Genomic DNA, 18,548 nt, shown 5'->3' on the forward strand with positions numbered 1-18,548 from the left:
ATATGAGATTTCTGAAAAAATTCTGATAGAATTTGTTGCATTTCTTAGGAAGTAATAACAAAAGTACAATAGCGGGATGAGGAAGTGAGAATAGGAGGGAAAAAGGGTCAGACAACACTTGTAAACAGATGCCAAGAGCCTGGCCCAGTTCCCATAGATGTCACAGTGTCACATACATAGCATATGGCTTTGGTTCTATCCTAAATTCCTCCATTTACACCCCAAACTGATAGATTCTTCCAAGAGAGAGAGGTTCATTTTTTTTTTAAATATTTTTTCTGCTTCTTCCACGTTTAATAAAGGAGTAAAGAAAGAAACATCTACATAGCGTGTCTTGAGTTGCATTTCTTGTTCAAGGTCATGGGAGGGCCAGTTTGCTGTGTTACATGTCTATCTTTGTCTTCTTTTATGCTCATAGACAAGTTTACTTTCAACTCTTAACTGCAAAAGAGTCTAGCTTTGCGAGTCTTCCTTCAGCTATGGGGGACTCTCTCCTGCCTCTAGTTATTCATTTAAATCCTCCACCTCCCTGATATTTCTCTTCTTACACTGTGCTATAAGTTGGCTCCAATTCCCTATGTCTTGTTTGCCTTTGCTTTGACCTCTGCAGCTAGCCTAGGACCTTACTCTTTATGTTACTACCCTCAGACATGTTACTACTGGAACCAAAACCTGGATTTTTGTCCTGTTCCTCCATTCACTAGATGAACAATTAGGGACTTACTTAGGAGCTCTCTTTTATAGACAAGTAAACTCAGAATAGCTGTCTCAACTGGTGTGTGTGTGTGTGTGTGTGTGTGTGTGTGTGTGTGTGTGTGTTAGAGGTTCGGAGGTATGGCTATGTATGGTTTTCTTGTATGCATGGGAACTTAGAGACCAGAGATCAACTTGGATATTGTTCCTCAGGAAGCATTTACCTTGGATTTTGGGACAGGGTCTCACTTGGATCTGGAATCACCAATTAGGCCAGGCTGGCCAACCAGCAATCCCTGTGGCACTTCCTGTCTCTGTTTCCTCAGAGCTGGGATGTACCATCACACTTAGAATTTAATATGTATATTGGAGATCAAACTCAGATCCTCATGCTTCCATGGCAAGTACGTCACCAACTGAGCTATCTTCCCAGCCGCACAAAGTGAGGTTCTGATAGTACATGTTAGTCACACTTTACCTGCCATGTAAGTAGCCTAGTCATTGTAGTTCAGAGAATACTAAATGACTTTTTGAGCAATTGTCTATAGTAGACACTTGACCCCACTTCTTCCTACTCACATACAGAGCCTCAGTGTGGTGAGGTAGAGCTTCTCCATCTCTTGCTTACTTTATTTTCCACTGTGACCTCATCATTCAAACAACTGATCATACTCCATTAAGATTCACTGTCGTCTAAGTGTCATGCCATTCAAAAAGGCGCCTGTCTGTGTTTCTTCTTCTGTGGTTATCAACCTGCTTTCCACCTTTTACTTGCAGATGGGAACTGTTCATTTTGCTCTCATTAGGTGAAAAGAAACATGCATAAAAATTCTGGAATGTTTTAGATTAGCCTGCTGGGAACGAGAGAGAAAGGAAAGCCCAACAGAAGAAAAGTTGTAATTACCGCTGTGCAGAATTATCTTTATTTTCCATCATCACAGATCTTACTGTATACATTTTTCTTCCTTTTTAAAACCATTCTTACCTAGATTTTAATGTTAATAGCATCTGGATGACTGATCAAAGCTTTATTCTTTTATTGCCACCTTGTTGAGATATGTGTAAACTCTTAATATTTTACTTTAATAGCTACATATTGTCATTAAGTTCAGGCATCTACTAGTGAATCAAATATTTTCATCTTGTTTTAGAAGTGCCTGGAATAAATCATTTAGAAATGTCAGAAGTGACAATCTAGCACCTTTGCACACACAGTGTTCATAAAGGATTTTAGTTAATGGATAAAATTTTGATTTTCCAAGTTGACTTTTGGTGCTAGTAAAAGTCTTCCAAAGTCCCCTGCTCCTCCAAAAGCTGAGGGGCAGTAAGAAAGTGCACATCATAACACCTAAGTACTACTTATTCATAATGACGTAATTGGGCAGGTAGACACCAGGCCCTCTTTACTGAGAAATAGAATATTCCCTAAAGAAGAACAAGTTACTTGGCTAGTAGCTCTAGGGCCATGCATTTATCCCACTCCATCTACTCTCAAGAAAGGTAATAGCAACAACAACAAAGAAGCCATGGACAGCAGGGAGAGTACAAATGCTGAATGCTTAACTGGGTCACCACAGCCTCCTCCCATTGCATGTTTTCCCTCATCTGTTCAGAAGTAACCTATGTCCTCCTCAGTCACTCACACATTCATTTACATGGATGTCACACATTTGCTAGACTCTGTACTAGGTCATGAGTACAAGGATGATCCATAGTACTTTCTTCAAGAGATTTTTATACTAGAGTGGAGAAAGCTAAGCCAGCATGCATGCTTTTGCCACTCTTTGGGGTCAGCACTATAGGCTAGTGACATGTTCTGTGGGAGACAGAACACCTGGTCCCTTGTGACATGGGCTTCTGAAAGGCATAACTAGAGGTGATAGCATTGGAACTAAGAGCATAAGAACTCAAGGGTACAACTCACTTTAAGGGGTAGAGGAAGAAGGGCAGGACTGACACATAAAATAGTGCCTACACACCCACCCCAAAATAAAGCTGGAGAAGCAAAAGATAGCAGAGCTTAAAAAGGTTATCGTTTCTAACAAACAGTTACCTAAGCATATTGAGGATCAAAGCTTCTTTCCTGAGGACTGTGGGAGCCTCTGAGGAAATTAAAATCAAGAGAGTAAGAGGGATCTAACATCACATTGGCTGAAGAATATATATTGTAGCAGGCAAGCATGCAGCAGGAAAGTAGTGAAAAAGTGCTGGTCCTAAAGAAACAAGACAGTTTCTAGAAGAAAGGAAGTCCAGAAAGTGCAGAAGTACAGTCATGTCTCAGCAGTCATGGTTCAGTGTACAGCAACAAAACAACCTGACATAGGCGAGCAGAGATGGGAACTTCAGGTTGACAGAGATGGCATGGGGGAGGGAAAATCGACCCCAGTGGGTTACTAAATAAGTCCTCGTGTTCCTAAGTCCTATGCTATGGAAAGGCTGTCTATCTCCAACTCCCATCAGTTTTTCTGGATTTCCAGTTAGGCCCGCCCAGAAAACCTGCTACCTTGTGATGGTCCTTTCGTGTATCCTTTGGGTATAGGGACATGAGCTATCCTACTTGAGCCACCTGTTGAACCTGTGTAGAGTTTGAACAACTAGCATCCTTGTCCGAATCTGTGTTAAAACTTTCTTCAAGTTTTCTTTCTTTGACAATGTTTTAATCCTCCCAGAATTTTCTATGTGCAATAAAACAAAGCAAAACAAAAAAAAAAAAAAAAAAAGAAATCAACCAACCAACCAACCAACCAAACAAACAAACAAACAAAAAAAGCAGTATCACTGGGCAGGAACAGGGTTAAGCAGTGCAGATTGCATGGAGGGAAGGGCTGTGCAAAGGGTCCATTTTCAATGTACATTAAAGGAGCCAGATTGCTCAGTTGTTTTATGGGACATAACGTGATCACCCAGGCTGTAAGAAATCGGTCACAGTTTAAGAGCTATGTTACAAGCAAGATAAATAAAAATAGTCTGAAGTATCAGACCAAACTCAATTTTTCACCCTTGTTTCACACTCTTCTCTCATCCTAGACTAATCAAAAGAAGCCTCTTTCGCTCACAATTGCTCTGTGTACATTTCTCCCAGATCTGGCATTCATATGGACAATGTGGTTTATTTATATTTCAGCACCAAATTGGAAAGATGACATCATTCATTTACGGTCTTCATCCCATGACATGCCTACTCTCCAACACCTCATTTCGGCAGACACATTTAGGGCTGCATATAGCATCTTGTTTAGCTTGTGCATTCTTTTATGGGACACAGCTCAGAGGTAGGGGGTGCTTAGCACTGTCACTGGTAAGAGGGTGACCTCATTAAGTCACAGGGGCTCCCCTGAAGGATAGGGGCATTACGATGTTTATAATAGCAGTGTTATTATTTGTTCATTTAGCCTCCACCACTCATTCTTGAGCTAGCCCCTTCCTGCTCCACTGTCACAGATCTTGTAGTTCCCTCCAGGCCCTAGAATTCTATTTGGAAGAAACTGTTCCAGATTTATTAATCCATGAGTTCAAAAGTACAGTCTCCCATGGAAATACTGGGCTGTTAGGTGTGAAGGCTGAACTTCAGCCTCTCGTGTCTGATGGTGGGAGTACTGAGGAGGATCTGGTCCACGAGCGCTTTTCTGCGCTTCTCTCTCCCACAGGCCTAACTCATCCATTGGGTCTTCTGCCTCATTAAATGGACAAATGAAGACTGGAAATGCTATCAGCTGCCAAAGGTTGCCTGAGATTTTTTTTAAATTTAGTTTTTAACTGAGTCTTATATTTTTATTGTTTTTATCATATGCATGCATTTTATGCCCTCTTTGGGACCTTTCAAATATTGTACACATTTTAAAAGATGGAATGAATAAATCATGAAGCATCCTTTGGCAGGTAAAGCTGGAACATGAGGTGTTTTCAAAACTTAACAGACCCTGAGTACTTACGGGATAGCTATTTCTACCTGTTCAGCTGTTTGCCTTCTTTACTGGCAGCCAGAGAAGAAAGGGGGCTTAAAGACTGAAAACTGCAAGACCAAGAAATGTCCATGTGTTGGTCAAGAAATGGCTCTTGGGATTAAAGTCCATATCTTCCTTACTGGCTGCCAAATTATGGTAGTAATAATTCCTCCAAGGAAAGCTTGGAGAGCACAGTTGTACATGAAAAATGTTGTGAGCATGCATCAGTTTTGGTGCATAATGCTCTTTTATTATTAAATAATTATTATATTGCACAGTAAAATTCTGACTGGCTGGCAGCCCTGATGGCCTCCAGTTGCTGACTCTCTGAGAGACATTTGGACCACTGTCATCTTGAACCACCAGGGGGACCACTATAGAGTCCACACTATGTCCTCAACTCTCGGTGACCTCTTCTACTGAAGAAAGACATGCCTCTCCTGTGGAGCATGGCCGGCACCCTTCATCCTTCCAGTCAGTGCAGTAATGTCAGCTGACAACCTCTGTGGCCGAAGCTTCAAGGGTGGACATAAGGAAAGCTCCTAGAACATAGCTGATCATGGTAGAAAGTATGCTTAGTACATACAGGACTCTGGGTTCAATCCCCAGCACTGCCAAAGGGAAAATAGAGAGACAGAAAGAAAGGAAGGAGGGAGGGAGAGGAGGGACAGAGGAAGAGACAGACAGACAGGAATAGGCTGCTGGAGAAAGTGCTGTGAATTAGTGAGACTCGGGAATTAAGATGAACGAAAAGGGCAGAGGAATTGCAAGCAAAGGACACAACGTGCACAAAAGAGAACATTCTTACAGAAAAGATAACAGCAATAATGTTAGTACAGGCATCTGACTGACACTGGCTCCTCAGTAATCCCAGGAAGGATCACACCCATTTTAGAGGTAAGGAAGTCAAGGCTTGGGAACAGTTAATCATTTTAGGACAATGAAACCGGCAAAATTAGGTAGAACAACATTTGAGTCCTTAAATCCATACTTTCCAGGCTTGCTAATTTCTTCTGCTCTTTTCAGTGGGCCTTAGGCATTGTTTATGTTGTTGTGGCCTTGTTAAGTCAGTTCATGCCTGCTCTATTTCTTGCCCTACATAATAAGGAACTATAGGCCTGTGGGTCTCAGTATTTAACTATGACTCCTAGACTCCCGTATGACAAACACTGCATGATTAGAGCAGTCAGCTTGTTTTCCACTGACTTTGCTCCAGTTCTCTCAAAGAACAATGGCAGCTAAAATATCCACACACAACCTTTCCAGACATGTCATCATTGTAGCAGTGTCTCCAGCTGTCTCCCTGTTTTTGGTAGCTTTGGAGTGGACTGCCTTTGGCATTTCCCTGCCTTGTCCTGTGAGAGCATTGTTTGTCGTTCTGTGTCTCCACACAGCACTCTCCTGGCATTCCTTCCAGGCCTTCCTTCTGGCCTTCTCTAGAGGATGTAACTGTGGGCACCCTGTGATTGTAAGCTCACTCTGTATCTCTTTGGTTATACCTTAGGATGTGTCTGGCTCCCCCTTAAAAAGTACATTGACATGTACAGATGTTACATAGCTAGCTTCAAGACTGTGACTAAAGCTTCCTTCACCAACGCTAATGGCATAGCCTCTTTATTAAGTTTCAGTGTGTATAAAAATGAGACCTTCTTGGTTGAAGTAAAGGGAGCCAGCCCTCCTTGTGGGTGCTGTCCTCGTGCCCTGAGTCTACTGGGCTTGTCTAGCTCCTGATGGAATCTTCCCTGGTTTTCCTTCTGCACAGACCCAGAATAGAATGAAGCTGATGGCAGACAACTATGATGAGGACCATCATCATTACCACCACCACCACCATCACCACCACCACCGATCTCCTGGGAGGTCACAGCATTCCAACCACAGGCCCTCTCCAGACCAGGTCAGTTTCATTGATGCTCACCTCTAGGACCCCTCTTATGCTTTGGATATTTTAAGATAAAATAAATAATCCTCAAGAAATAATAAACAGCATAAAGTGATACGTTCTTTGAACTGAAACTAATAGCTTTGGTATTTATTTCCATCACTCAAGGAATCTAAATGTTTTCCTTTCTCCTTCCTCTTTAAGGTTTTGTCTTTTCTTGTTTATATTATGCATTTTCATTCCTCCCCTCCTGTCTTCCTTAATGATATGCAGCCTATTGCTGGCTCATATCTAATGGCTAGTTACTTTGAAATGTGTCTTTCCAAGTTTTAAAAGAAAGCACACTATTCCCAAGCGCCTGGCAACCAGAGAAACCTTGAGTGTGCTGAGCACTCTCCTGGAGACTCTCCCAGTGATCAAGTTAGTGGTGCAGCGACACACCAAGAGGAGAGCTCCATTTCGCTGCCTTTTTAGTCAGTAAAGTCAAGGAGTCCAGTTTATTTGGTTTGGAGCCCATCTTCTTCCTTGACTAAGTAAACCAAGTGAAGAAATGAAATGACAAAACCAACAGAGAAAGAAAGAAAAATGCCTGTAGTTTTCAACTGGGTTCACACTCCTCCACTACTTGCAAAAAACATAGAGTCCTGAAGGTGATTCATATGCAAATTACAAAATTTGGTGCTAATAATCAGAACCATATAGTCAATATAAGTAGGCTTCTTTCTTTCTTTACTGTACTTTTGTAATGTAGGATCATAATATGGTTTGTACAATAAATTCCAGTAGATGTGGGACATTAGGAAAAGGTACAGAATCATCTGTGGACACCAGCAGGAAACACTGTGATAGGGAAAGACTGCCTGCAGAGAGGGTTCAGTATTTGCTGGGAAGGTGCACTTACTATGCTCCTGAAACATTTTCAGATGCATCTCTTGTCTGCCTTCACTGGCATCCCAGAGAAGTTAGCTTAGGTCTAGTCTTTAGGATGTTTTGCCAGAAATAAAACTCCAGGGGGAGCCAGTTATTTAGAGCACAAACCACTGAGATCCTGACCTTTGTACCCTGAAGAATTTACCCTCAGAGACCCCAGCGCCGCAGAAGGCTTCCTCACAGGACTTGTGGATTTCCAAAGCCATGTTCATGGCCCCAGTTCATGGACTGCAGCCCCCTGAGACAGCTCTGGGGTTCGATGACCTGGAAAGTGGAAAGATTAATTATATGTCATTACCGTATGTGTCCTTGTTTTTGTTTGCTTTTATGTATTCCGTTTTTGCCACTACCACCACATACCCACACCTGCTCAGCCCAGCATATGTGAGATCACTCCTCTTAGATACTGCCCTTTGGCACACTGCCTTTTGTTCCTCGGAATTCTCCCATGAAAGGTCAGTGTGAGGCTTCATTGGTGGGAGTTCTGCAGACCTCACTTTGGCTATCCTTCTGAGCCATGAATGCCAGAAGGCCACCCTGCACCCCACTGTCCCTCCCTGACATAGTAACGATGAGAACTGGAAAGACACCAGGAAGACTTGGAGTAAGTCACACAAGGACCTGATGATGTAACAGTGACATGTGTCCTAGCATGCCCTGTTGGAAATGGTGGCCAGATCAAATCTGTCTGCTTTGGGAATGGTTATTTCTCACAAACTCTAGCCTCCTGACACTGCTCCATGGACTGGCAGTGGAGGATCTTGCCTGCTCAATTGGCCCCTCCTGTGTCTACTTCACTAAAGATTGCCATGGGGCAGCAGTGCTGGGGCTCCAAAATTAGTTAACATCCCTGGAACCTTATCTGCCTAAGACATGTCCTTATGACGTTGGACACATCTTTGTCCTCCTTGCCATCAGTGAATGCTCTGAGCAACTCTTAGGCACAGAAATGGAAGCTGCACCCTTCTTCAGGGAACAATCCATGTGCCAGGACAGAGACTACCTCACTAGATTTGGGTCACTATGGTTGTTTGCTCTGCCAGCTAGTCCCTGAAGCAAACGTAACTTGCTATCCCTATGCAGAGCCTGGAGAGGAGCATGCAGGCAAGATAAGGTGCTTACTGTTCAGTCCTAGAGTAACAACCCAGGTCCTTAGGGTCTCCTTTTCTTTTTATTTATTTATTTGCTTTGTTTTGTTTGTTTGTGTCAGTCAAAACAAAGACTGATAAAACTTTTAAGCTGACTAGGGCTCTGGCTTCTGAACTTGCAGTTTATGGTAGAAGCAAAATGGCCTTACCCAGGAGGGGTCTTTTACATTGGAATCACAAAAGCTGCCAGACTTCACCCTTTTAGGGTACAAAGGAGAGCTAAGCATGAACCCCTGGTCTGCTATTTAGTTGGTGCCAGAAATTGAATTACTAGACCTCTTGAGCCAGATTCCGTGGTAGACCACAGCCTCCAAATTTAGGAAATGATGCCCTCCCCTATGCTGGGATCACCAACGTGTATGTCAGTTCCAGTGCCATTATGGAACTCAGTTGTGGAGGGCAGCAGTTATGAAAGCCCACAGAGTCTTTCCCAGCTGATTACAACCCCTATACAGGACTGTGAAGGGCATGAAGAGTGATGCCCTGAAGGCTAGAGCTACTTCCTAACAGAAAGTGAGAGCTCTTATCAGAATGTGGCATCCTGAGAGTCACTCCAGGGAGTGAATTTGGATCCGGTTCTATCTGGTGTCCACTGTGCTGAGTAAGCTGAGTGACCTAAAGGGAAATGATCTCTTCTTGTGAGGCTTTCAGCCCTGGCTTTCCGATAGCCATCAGGGTCAACCAACCATGTCTCCTACACAGTGGCCACAAACTGTTGCCCTTGCTTCCGGGGGTTTATGAAGAGATCAGGACACACAAAAATAAGGAGCTATGAAAAAAATCGATCACTTTGCTAGGTTTCCAGAGAAACTCTCCCCATCCCCAGGAAACACAAGCATTGCCAGGCACTTGCAGAATTATATTCTTTTTCCAGTTCTTCCTGTCTCTTTGCCCTTTGCTGTGAGTTCTTAAAATTTCTTTTTTGAAAGAAGCTGAATCTAAGCATTATAAGTCTAAACTCACGTTTTCCCAAGTAACTTCTAGAACATTAGTCCCGTGAAGGAAGTCTTGAGACAAAGACTTGATGGGCCAAGAATTTCGAGAAAACACTGCACATTTTAACTCTATCTCCTAGCTTCCCAATGCTATTAGCAGATCAAAGGATCTAAAATGGCTCATAAGAAAGAAAGCCCCATAATTTTATTTAATCCAGCATTTCCCAGGCTTATTTGATCATGGTCTAAATTTTTTTTTCTAGTAACATCTGTGCTTTGAGAAATCGTGTTCTCGGGCTATCAGGTGAAGTAAGAGACTATCTGGTTTAAAACAAGACTGATGCTACTTCTAGCTGAGCTTTCATGGGAAGAAGGAGACTTTAGGCACTCTCCCTGGTGATTAGCCCAGTGGAGGGTGAAAGCGCCTCTTCAGTTCGTTTTCTGGACAGTGAGTGGCCTCACCAAGAACCCTGAAGATCTGATGCCATTTCTGATGAGGACATGGAAATGAAGCACAGTCATAAATACAGAGCCCTTCAGTGATGGTAAAGCAAACAGAGGGGCATGGGAGGATTTAGAGAAGTGACCAGAGAAGCCAGGGCAGTGTTTCTGTCACACCATATAAACCTTGCCTGAGAAAATAGCAGCTAAGAGCTAGAGGCCAGGAACCCCAGGGTGACTACAGTCATCAAATACATCCGAGCAGAAAGGAACATCCCAACAACAGAGTAATCATATAGGAAACCCCCTTAGGCCAAGAAGTAGCCACAATGTACATGACATGTGTCTCTTGTGATATAATAAAGACCAAAGTAAATGGGACATGCCAGCAACTAGTGGTTCAACTTTTATTGAAGTTACCAAGATTGATTTTATAAAACCAAGCAGAAACACAATTTCTCCTAAAGGCCCCGCAGAAGCATTTAGTCATAATTATCATCTGTTATTTCCTTTAGATTTTATCCTTCCCTGCTTTAGAGCGTATCGGTGATACCAAGTCTCTCTGCTTTTGTTTTTTGGTTTTTTTTTTTTTTGTGGGAATCTTATAACTTTTACTGTCCCAGAAAAAGATATATTTTAGTAAGCTCTTTTCATTGCCTCCCGACTATGAACTAACGCCATCATTGAGAAAGCTATATAGCACAGTGACGTGCACACTCAGACGCAGCACAGTCAGGTCAGTTCAGCCTGCCCCTTGTGTGCCTAGGAATCTCCACACTTCTATAACGGGCACTAGGTGGGATCCTCAAGGGCCCAGATGCCATTGCTTTTTCATTCTGAATGCCTGGCACTCTGGTTAGAGTGTGCTGGTAGAGCCTCAGGGATGCAGAATCTGAGCATTTTAGAGCTGGAAGACCCCGAGGAGGCAACATTTATTGGAGAACAGGAGAGGAGTCTTCTGTCTCCTCCTGCCCCGTTCACTGAATGGAAACACCCAAGCACAGGAGGCTAAATGCATTTCACTACCTAAGTAATTTATAGATCTTGAAATTTTAAATTTGCATACAGAAATCCTATTTCTCTAGGAGGGATATGGAGTCCAGAAGTATGGAGATATAATACTAGAAATATAAAAAATCTATAGAGAGAAGGTGATTGAACTCTGTGTTAATGATCTTTTTGCATATTACAATGCACATGCACACCTGACTTCTGATTGCACATTAACAAATGTTTCTTGAGTAATTTGTTCCCAAAATATATATGAAAAAGAAAAGAACAGGTAGATGTGTCCCTGTTATACAGGTTAAGAACTGGTACTTGGAGAGATTGTTCATGATCTAAAGACATATAGCTGGGCTGGAGAAATGTCTCAGTGATTAAGAGCTCTTGCTATTCTTCCAGGGGACCTGAGTTCCATGTGCAGCATTGAGTTGAGTGGCTTAGAACACTTTACCACTCCAGCTCCGAGGGATCTTAGTCCCCCTTATAGCCTCCACAGGGACCTGCACTCATGTGCATATACCGTGCCCCCCTACAGACATACATACACAGGCACACATAAATAAAATGAATTTAGTTTTTAAAATAATTAAAAAAATAAACACATGAAACTCACAATCTTCTGGGCCCATGCCTCTAAGTGCATTGGCTGCAAAGCCCCTGGCTATTCATTTGGATTTTTTTTTTTCTGTGCATATACACCTACCTTATGCTTGCATGGCCAAATCAGACCCATGGTTTCTAGAATGCAATTGTGTTTTTTTTTTCTTCCCTGCTGAATTATAGTACACTTTATCTAATAGTGTGATCTTTCCCCCCAAAAGTTGAATTAAAATACCTCATCAATTCCTTGCTTATTTTTTCCAACTTTTGTTGCTTTCTGTCCAAGCTTCTGTTCTGTGCCCTTCTACTCTCATCCCACTCCATACCTTTTTCCCTGATCACCTTTGTGCTTTTCTATTCATGATGTCACTTTGCTGATGAAAGTAAGGCTTCTTGCAAGCCCTACTGTTGCCATGGGGGCACCAGAGTGACATTCTCCAGTAGAAGTAAACCTGACCCAGAGTAGGAGTGTAGCTGTGGACCATGGAACACTCTTAGTAGAAGGCTACCAGGACCCATATCCCATTGCACACTCACCCTTGAACCTTGGCACACACAGGAGCCTAAAGAAAGCAAGGTTCCCGAAGCAAAGTCTTTTTCCTTGGTACAGGCCTGTCTTGTATTCAACTAGAATAGTGGGATACTTTCAGGTAGAGGCTAGCCCCCAGCAGATGCTGGCCTTTTCATTTTGCATTTTGACGTTAGAGGGCTTGTTCTGCAAATCCAGCCCCCAAAAATCGATTGCACAAATATTTGACCCACTTCACTTGGCAAGTTTCCAGACTCTGTCTTCAGCTCAGTGATCATTGCTCCTCTCTCTGCCGCCATTGGTTGCTGTGTATACATACAACATGCCCTGCCTTTGAGCTGTGATGCCTTTACACAGAGGCTGATGCCCAGGTGACTGGACCTATGACCTGCTTCAAGGACTACAGCATTTATAGCCTTAGTTTTGAGGCTTCGAGACCCCAGATGTGTCCTTGGTTCTCTCTTTCCACTAGCCAATGATTTCTAGGTTTGCTAACCTTTGGAAATAGGAGAGTTCCTACCTTCTTGCCCTCCCACCTCATATACACCTCACACCTGAGGACCTGCTCTATGTAGAATCCTCAGGCTCCTACAAAGAATTCCCATGGAAGAGAAATTTGAAGCCAAATAGAAAAGTAGACCCTCACTGAGGTAATGGCTGGAGGCAGGTGGCCATCCAGGCCCCATAAGTTTTCTGTCTGGAAAAACCCACAAGCTTTCCTCTTAGATTTTGTGTGTAGTCGATAAGAATTCGATAGCATCCATATCCCCAAAGAGAGGCAGCAGTTCCCATTTGCCTCTGGTCCCTATGACTTCTGACAAAGCCATCAGAGAGCTCCTGAGATCCCTCTGCCCTTTGGGAAATGTAAGATGGGGGCCTATGATTGGTATCCATGTGCTTTCAATGGTAGATTAGGCAGAGCAAAGCCCTTTGAGTTCTGGCAGAGTTCAGTGTGTTCCAAGTCCCCCAGAAGATGAATTTTATATGTAAAGTTGTTATTCTTAGCCTTTGCTTAGGAAAGGAAAAAAAGAATGTATTTTATGTTTTGACGTTAAATGGGTGTGGGACAAATGTATACACAGAGGCCTGTGTGTATATATGTATGTATCGCTATGTGTCAGGATGTACCAAGGACTTCACCACATATGGAAGAATCTCACACGATCATGTTTAACTAGAAATTTCTCTCCTGTATATATGTGTGTATAAATGTATTTTCATGCTTATTACATGGAAGAAAAATTAACCACTGTATATCAAATTTACAAAAAATGTAGTTATAGAACAGCAGGGGTGAGGGTAAGAGAAAAAAAAGGGGGGGAAGTAGAGGGGAGAGAAAGGAAGGGGAGAGGAGAGGAGAAAGACCATAATTTCTAGTTGTCCAGGCAGTAACCTGACGAGAAAAGTTGTATGTCCTTAGCTTTTAGTATCACTATCCATTTTTGCCACCATGCCTAAAGTTTTCCTGAGGAAGACCTTTCCTTTTGTTTTGTTTCTGCTTGTTTGTTTGTTTGTTTTGTGTGTTGCAAATTTGATTTAATGGCCTTTTTCTGAAAGAAGCCTTGACCTTTGGCTTCAGAGCCAACAGCCCATGAAGGGCTCTCTCTCTTCCGGGTGCTGATGTTTATTGGATGGGAAAAGGGTTGAGAGATTTCTACCACTGCCGCTCCTGGGCCAGACTTCTCAGAGCTGGAGCCAGTGAAAACCTAGTGTGTCCACGGAGCTGTGTTCTGGGAGCCACTTGCTACTTTCCCACCGTCTCTGTGGTCATAAATAAATTGGAAGATTCTGTATTTAAAACTCAGCAGCTTAAAAAATAAATAAATATATGTATGAGCTAAAGAGCTGGCATAAATACCACTTTTCCCCTCATCTTCACAAAGACTATCAGAAATCCTCAGAGCCACTGAAATATATACCAGATGGCCTCTGCCATTTCTCACCATTGGGAATGGAAAGTGGAAGTCTATTTGCCTGCTTCCTTTTAAGAGCAGAAGCTCTGGGGTGACACTCTGTGGGGCCACAGGTGAAGAGGGAGATGGGACACATGCTGTTGTTGTGGGGGGCACTTCAGGGCCTCTTCCCTCTAATGGCAGCTGCAAGCTCACCCAAGTGTTCCAGGCCCAGGAAAGGAGGTCGGTTAGCAGGCACTGGGAAACTGGCTTTGCAGATTATTGCCAGAGCTCTTTAATCTGGGCGTGATGTTAATTCCTCCTGTGTAAGCACATGAGGCAAGCCCTGATAAACCCTGCAGAGATAGTATTCATGTGTGGGAAAGGAGCATAGCTGCTTGGTGTGCTGGGACACTCTAGACAGAAAAGGGTTTTCCTCAAAGGAGGCCAGCACCTATTCAGGATTTTGCTCTTGTTCTGTTTGGGGTATAGCAGGGCTTTTTCTCTTTACTGGTTTGTTTTAGTTTCGCATTGTGTTTGCAGTATTAGGGCTTCATTAAGAGATTTGTTGCCCTGTCTTTCCAGTCAGCAGGGCTTTCAAGCCCAGCCTACCCTCCCCAGCCTGTCTGTAGGTGGAACTCAGGCTTGGCAACATCAGAGGCTGGATTCCCTTTCAACGTGCTGCTTTAATCCAGTCACATTTGTCTAACAGGCAGCATGTCAACTCTCTATTGAAAGGGGGTGGCCAACCTTGAAGTGCCGGGAAGCAGGGAAATCCATTTTATATTGCTGAATACCACTGCCTCCCTTTTCCCCCTTTAACTGATGTAATAAGGATCATGCTTGACTTACACACTCCAGGCACTTGCAGCTCTTCAAAGATAAGGGAACAGCAAAAGGAAAGGAGCTGGAAGCATCATTTAATATACACTGTGCTCACTCACAAAGTCTGCAGGTTATTTAAAAAAAAACTTATTCACGAAATAATGGCATGATACACATTTGCATTCAGGTGTCTATCTACTAATGAGCTTAGAAAACTCTAGCTTTGAGCAGCCTAGAGATGTTGAAATGATTATGGCTCTCTTTTGTGTTAGCTTGTTTCTGTACATGCATTATATAGACTGACATTAGTGTAACATCAGTCATTTGTTGGGTCATAGTGAGCAACTCCAGAATGCTCTGAATACAAATGATGTGCCTAGTTAGAAGCAGCTTGATTTTCATTCTCCTATTTAATTCTCACAGTACCCCATGAAGTATGGGCACTGCATGTATTCCCCCTCCTTTTTAGTTTTCTGTAAGCAACTGAGGAATGCAAAGTCAAAAATCTAGATTTGGTGGCCCACCAGCCAGGAAACAATCCAACAAGAGCTATGTTAAAAACAAAGTTTTACTATTTAACAAAGCCAAGTGTTCATGACTGATAGATGAAGGAGAAAAACTAAAGCCTGTTTTCACTCCTGCCCCTTTTCCATTGCTATCTGGCAGTGGCTTGGCTTTTAGCAGATGTGACCCCAAATAATGATGGGGGCACAAAGACTCTCACTGGAGAGTCTTCCAGCAGTTTTCCTGGATCGTTACTGGATTGTAATTACTGGGTCCTTCCCTTGAAAGAAAAAAACAAAAACAAACAAACTTCTTTTATGCTACTAAAATTTTGAGTGAGTACCCAAAGATGTCAAGTTAAAACTGAAGGAGAAAGGCTGCCACCGTAGTGTCTGTAATGTTCTTGGTGGCTCAGCAAGAGTGTTCCTGTATGGCCTTGCCTCGGGCTTCCTGAGATGAGTCCACCTATCTCCAAGGGCTGTCCAGTCTGCCTCTCCCCTGGGAAGTGCCCCAGTCACAGGCGAGCCACACCAGTCATCCCCCAAACCAGGCAGGGACGCTTCTTCCTTGACTAGGTGGGGTAAGAAGAGGGAAGCAGGGAAGGATGGAGCTGATGTGGTGGAAAGGGCAAAACATTCTGTGGACACATGAAGTGATCCTCACCTTAGCAACTCTGGAAGTCAGGCAGCGTTCTCTTTCAGAAGGTTCGTTTAAAAAATAATAATAAATTAAAAATAAATTTAAAAAAAGCAAGAACAGAACCGGCAGCAATGCTGCTCATTCACATGAGCAACATGGCTCCTATGGCTGAGAACCAATCAGTCAGGCAGCCTGAAAAGAGTGAAGACACTGTCCTTCCCCCACAGAGACCTTGAAACTTTTGCTGAGGTACTGCTGATATGTCTATGTGAATAAGTCCCATGGTCTGTGAGGACCCTTTTCTTCCAAGAGTCAGAGGATCTAGTTAGGTTGTAGCATCATCCATCAGGTGGGATCATCCGGGGAGGAGGGCAGTGCATGGTCCAGAGTACTACAGAGCTGAGCTACACTGAGTCAGCCTACACCACAGAGGGAGGTTCAAATGTGCTCTCTAGGATTCAGCTCTGGCAGGGTCAGAGCTGTACACTTTTGTACTTGCGCAGTCTGGAATTTTACCTTGGCTCCACAGCACCCGGCCAGGTGTTCTTTGGTGGTTTGCCTCCTCTTCCTCTCTGTTCAGCTTCCTACATCTGTACAAAAATCTACCTGACACCTGTGTCTGGGGCTATAGAGAAACTTAGCAGAGAAAAACAGCTGGCTGTGAGCACTCTCTCTGACCCAGAAGAGGCACCCAGAAGAGGCAGCTTTGAAACCGCTCAGAAATGAGAAAGCGTTTATACTTAAAGCAGCCAGGGACGTGGACGTGGAGCTGGCCGAGGCTTTCTCATTCTTTGGGATGCTGCTGCTGGGTCCTGTAGGTGGAAGCAAATGCAAGTCACAGCTGCACCTGACTCCATCACCAGGGTAGAGATTATATCCACGAGCCACGCATCCAAAACAGGACAGATAAAAGAAATGAATAAGCAGTCTTTAGAGGGAAGGTTTGGACGTGAACAGGCTTTCTCTGAGCCTGTTTTCCTTCACACACTCTGCAGCTGGAAATGTCAAGAGGATGTTATTTTCGGAAACCCAGGCTCAGTGTATGTCCTGGACCCTACACTATAGCCCTGCTTTTGTGACTCAAAGTTTTAAAGAAGTATGGGTAAGGGAAAGTCCGGAGACTGCTCAAACTGACCTGTTCCCACACAGGAAAATCTTTTGAAGAGGAGGCAAGCCTTACTTTCTTGTAGACAGTATTAAGTTCCCACAAAAGCCATGAGTTAGTCACTGGCTCTCCCTTGATTCCATCCATTTTCTAGTTAAGATAAGTATGGCAATAAAGTCTTCATTAGAAACTTAATACTCTAGTTTTAAGAGAAAAAAAAATCAATCTAATTACTCAAGAAGGACTACAGATGTTTTAGAAAACCTAACCAGCTTGGTTTTGCCTACCTGCTTTACCTAACACTTCAAGATAGAGACCAAGTAAAGCCTTACCATGGGTTGTTTATCATGCCAGACCATCAGGTTCCTGTTCAGAGCTTCCTTGATGAGCTAATAAATGACACTCCCCCCAAACACACACACACACACACACATACACACACACCAGCTAGCCTTTTGTCTTGTCAACAGTGACTCAGTTCCTTTGTTTCTAGATCTTGTCATCAATGAACCCACGGTGAGCAGCCCACCTAGAGAGGAATTTGTTTTATCTCAGTATTTAGAGAATCCCATTAGAGCCCGGCATCTGGACTGTAGGGTTTCCATCAAGGCTTCTTGTCCATCACATCATCCTTGAAGCTGTAGCTGCATTCTGGGGTTGTTTGACAGTTAAGCCTCTCCTAACCTCCAAACTGGCTGTCTGTAGTCTCTCTTCTCTGGGCTCCAATACACAGAGCCCATTCCCAGTTTCAGATGCTGTAGACAAAAGCAAACAGATGGCTGATGGACCAGAGCAGCCTCTTCCCATCTAGATATTTTGCCAACTTCCAGCAGAGCAATTGCTCACAGAGGACACGCCGGGGATCAAACAGCAGTCAACATCTAGAAAAGCCACCACAGAGTAGATCTGGAAGCAGAAACTCCAGACGAGGAAACAGACTCAATAATGCATCTTAAAACTCTAAGCATCTCCAAATGATGTGGTAGCAAGTTAGGGATCAAGGGTCTTTATCTGTTTTGTTGTTGTTTGTACTTGGTTTTTAATTTTTTTTTTCTGATCTTCAAATTTACTTTTTTGTGGGGTTAGGTTTCTGAAAAGCCTAATATTTGCATAAAGAGAGGCAAGCAGGGAGCAGTCAGACAGCTGCATATGTTTGGAAGACATGGAGCTGCCTCTCAGATTAGCTCCTGCATCTTTGCTTTTTATTCCTCAAGTGGACACTCTATCTGACCCAAAGAACTTGGTGATGAGGGTCAGTTCATGTTTATGCTTTGAAGACAAAAAAAGACCAGAAATAGCCACCATTTACTTTTGTATTTTCCTCTAAAACCTTGTTGATTTTTGAAAATGAAGAACTTTTAAAAATACGTAATATTCTCAGTTCATGAGAGGAATGTATTCACGTTTCTACCATGTTAAATGTTAGCTGAGTTTATGCTGGGCTGTCATATTTCTTTACTTTATCCACTAGTGTAC

The 18,548-nt window shown here is 43.1% G+C and overlaps 1 protein-coding gene across 1 annotated transcript in view; it reads left to right on the forward strand.

Annotated features, from left to right (window-relative positions):
• Erc2 (ELKS/RAB6-interacting/CAST family member 2) overlaps positions 1 to 18,548 on the forward strand; it is an 898,378-nt gene that overhangs the window by 720,854 nt on the left and 158,976 nt on the right. The window contains 1 exon segment of the mRNA XM_060390770.1: positions 6,400 to 6,534. Within this exon segment, the coding sequence (XP_060246753.1) occupies positions 6,400 to 6,534 (135 nt within the window).

This window comes from Meriones unguiculatus, chromosome 9 (genome assembly GCF_030254825.1).
Source record: "Meriones unguiculatus strain TT.TT164.6M chromosome 9, Bangor_MerUng_6.1, whole genome shotgun sequence".
NCBI classification, from domain to species: Eukaryota; Metazoa; Chordata; class Mammalia; order Rodentia; family Muridae; genus Meriones; species Meriones unguiculatus.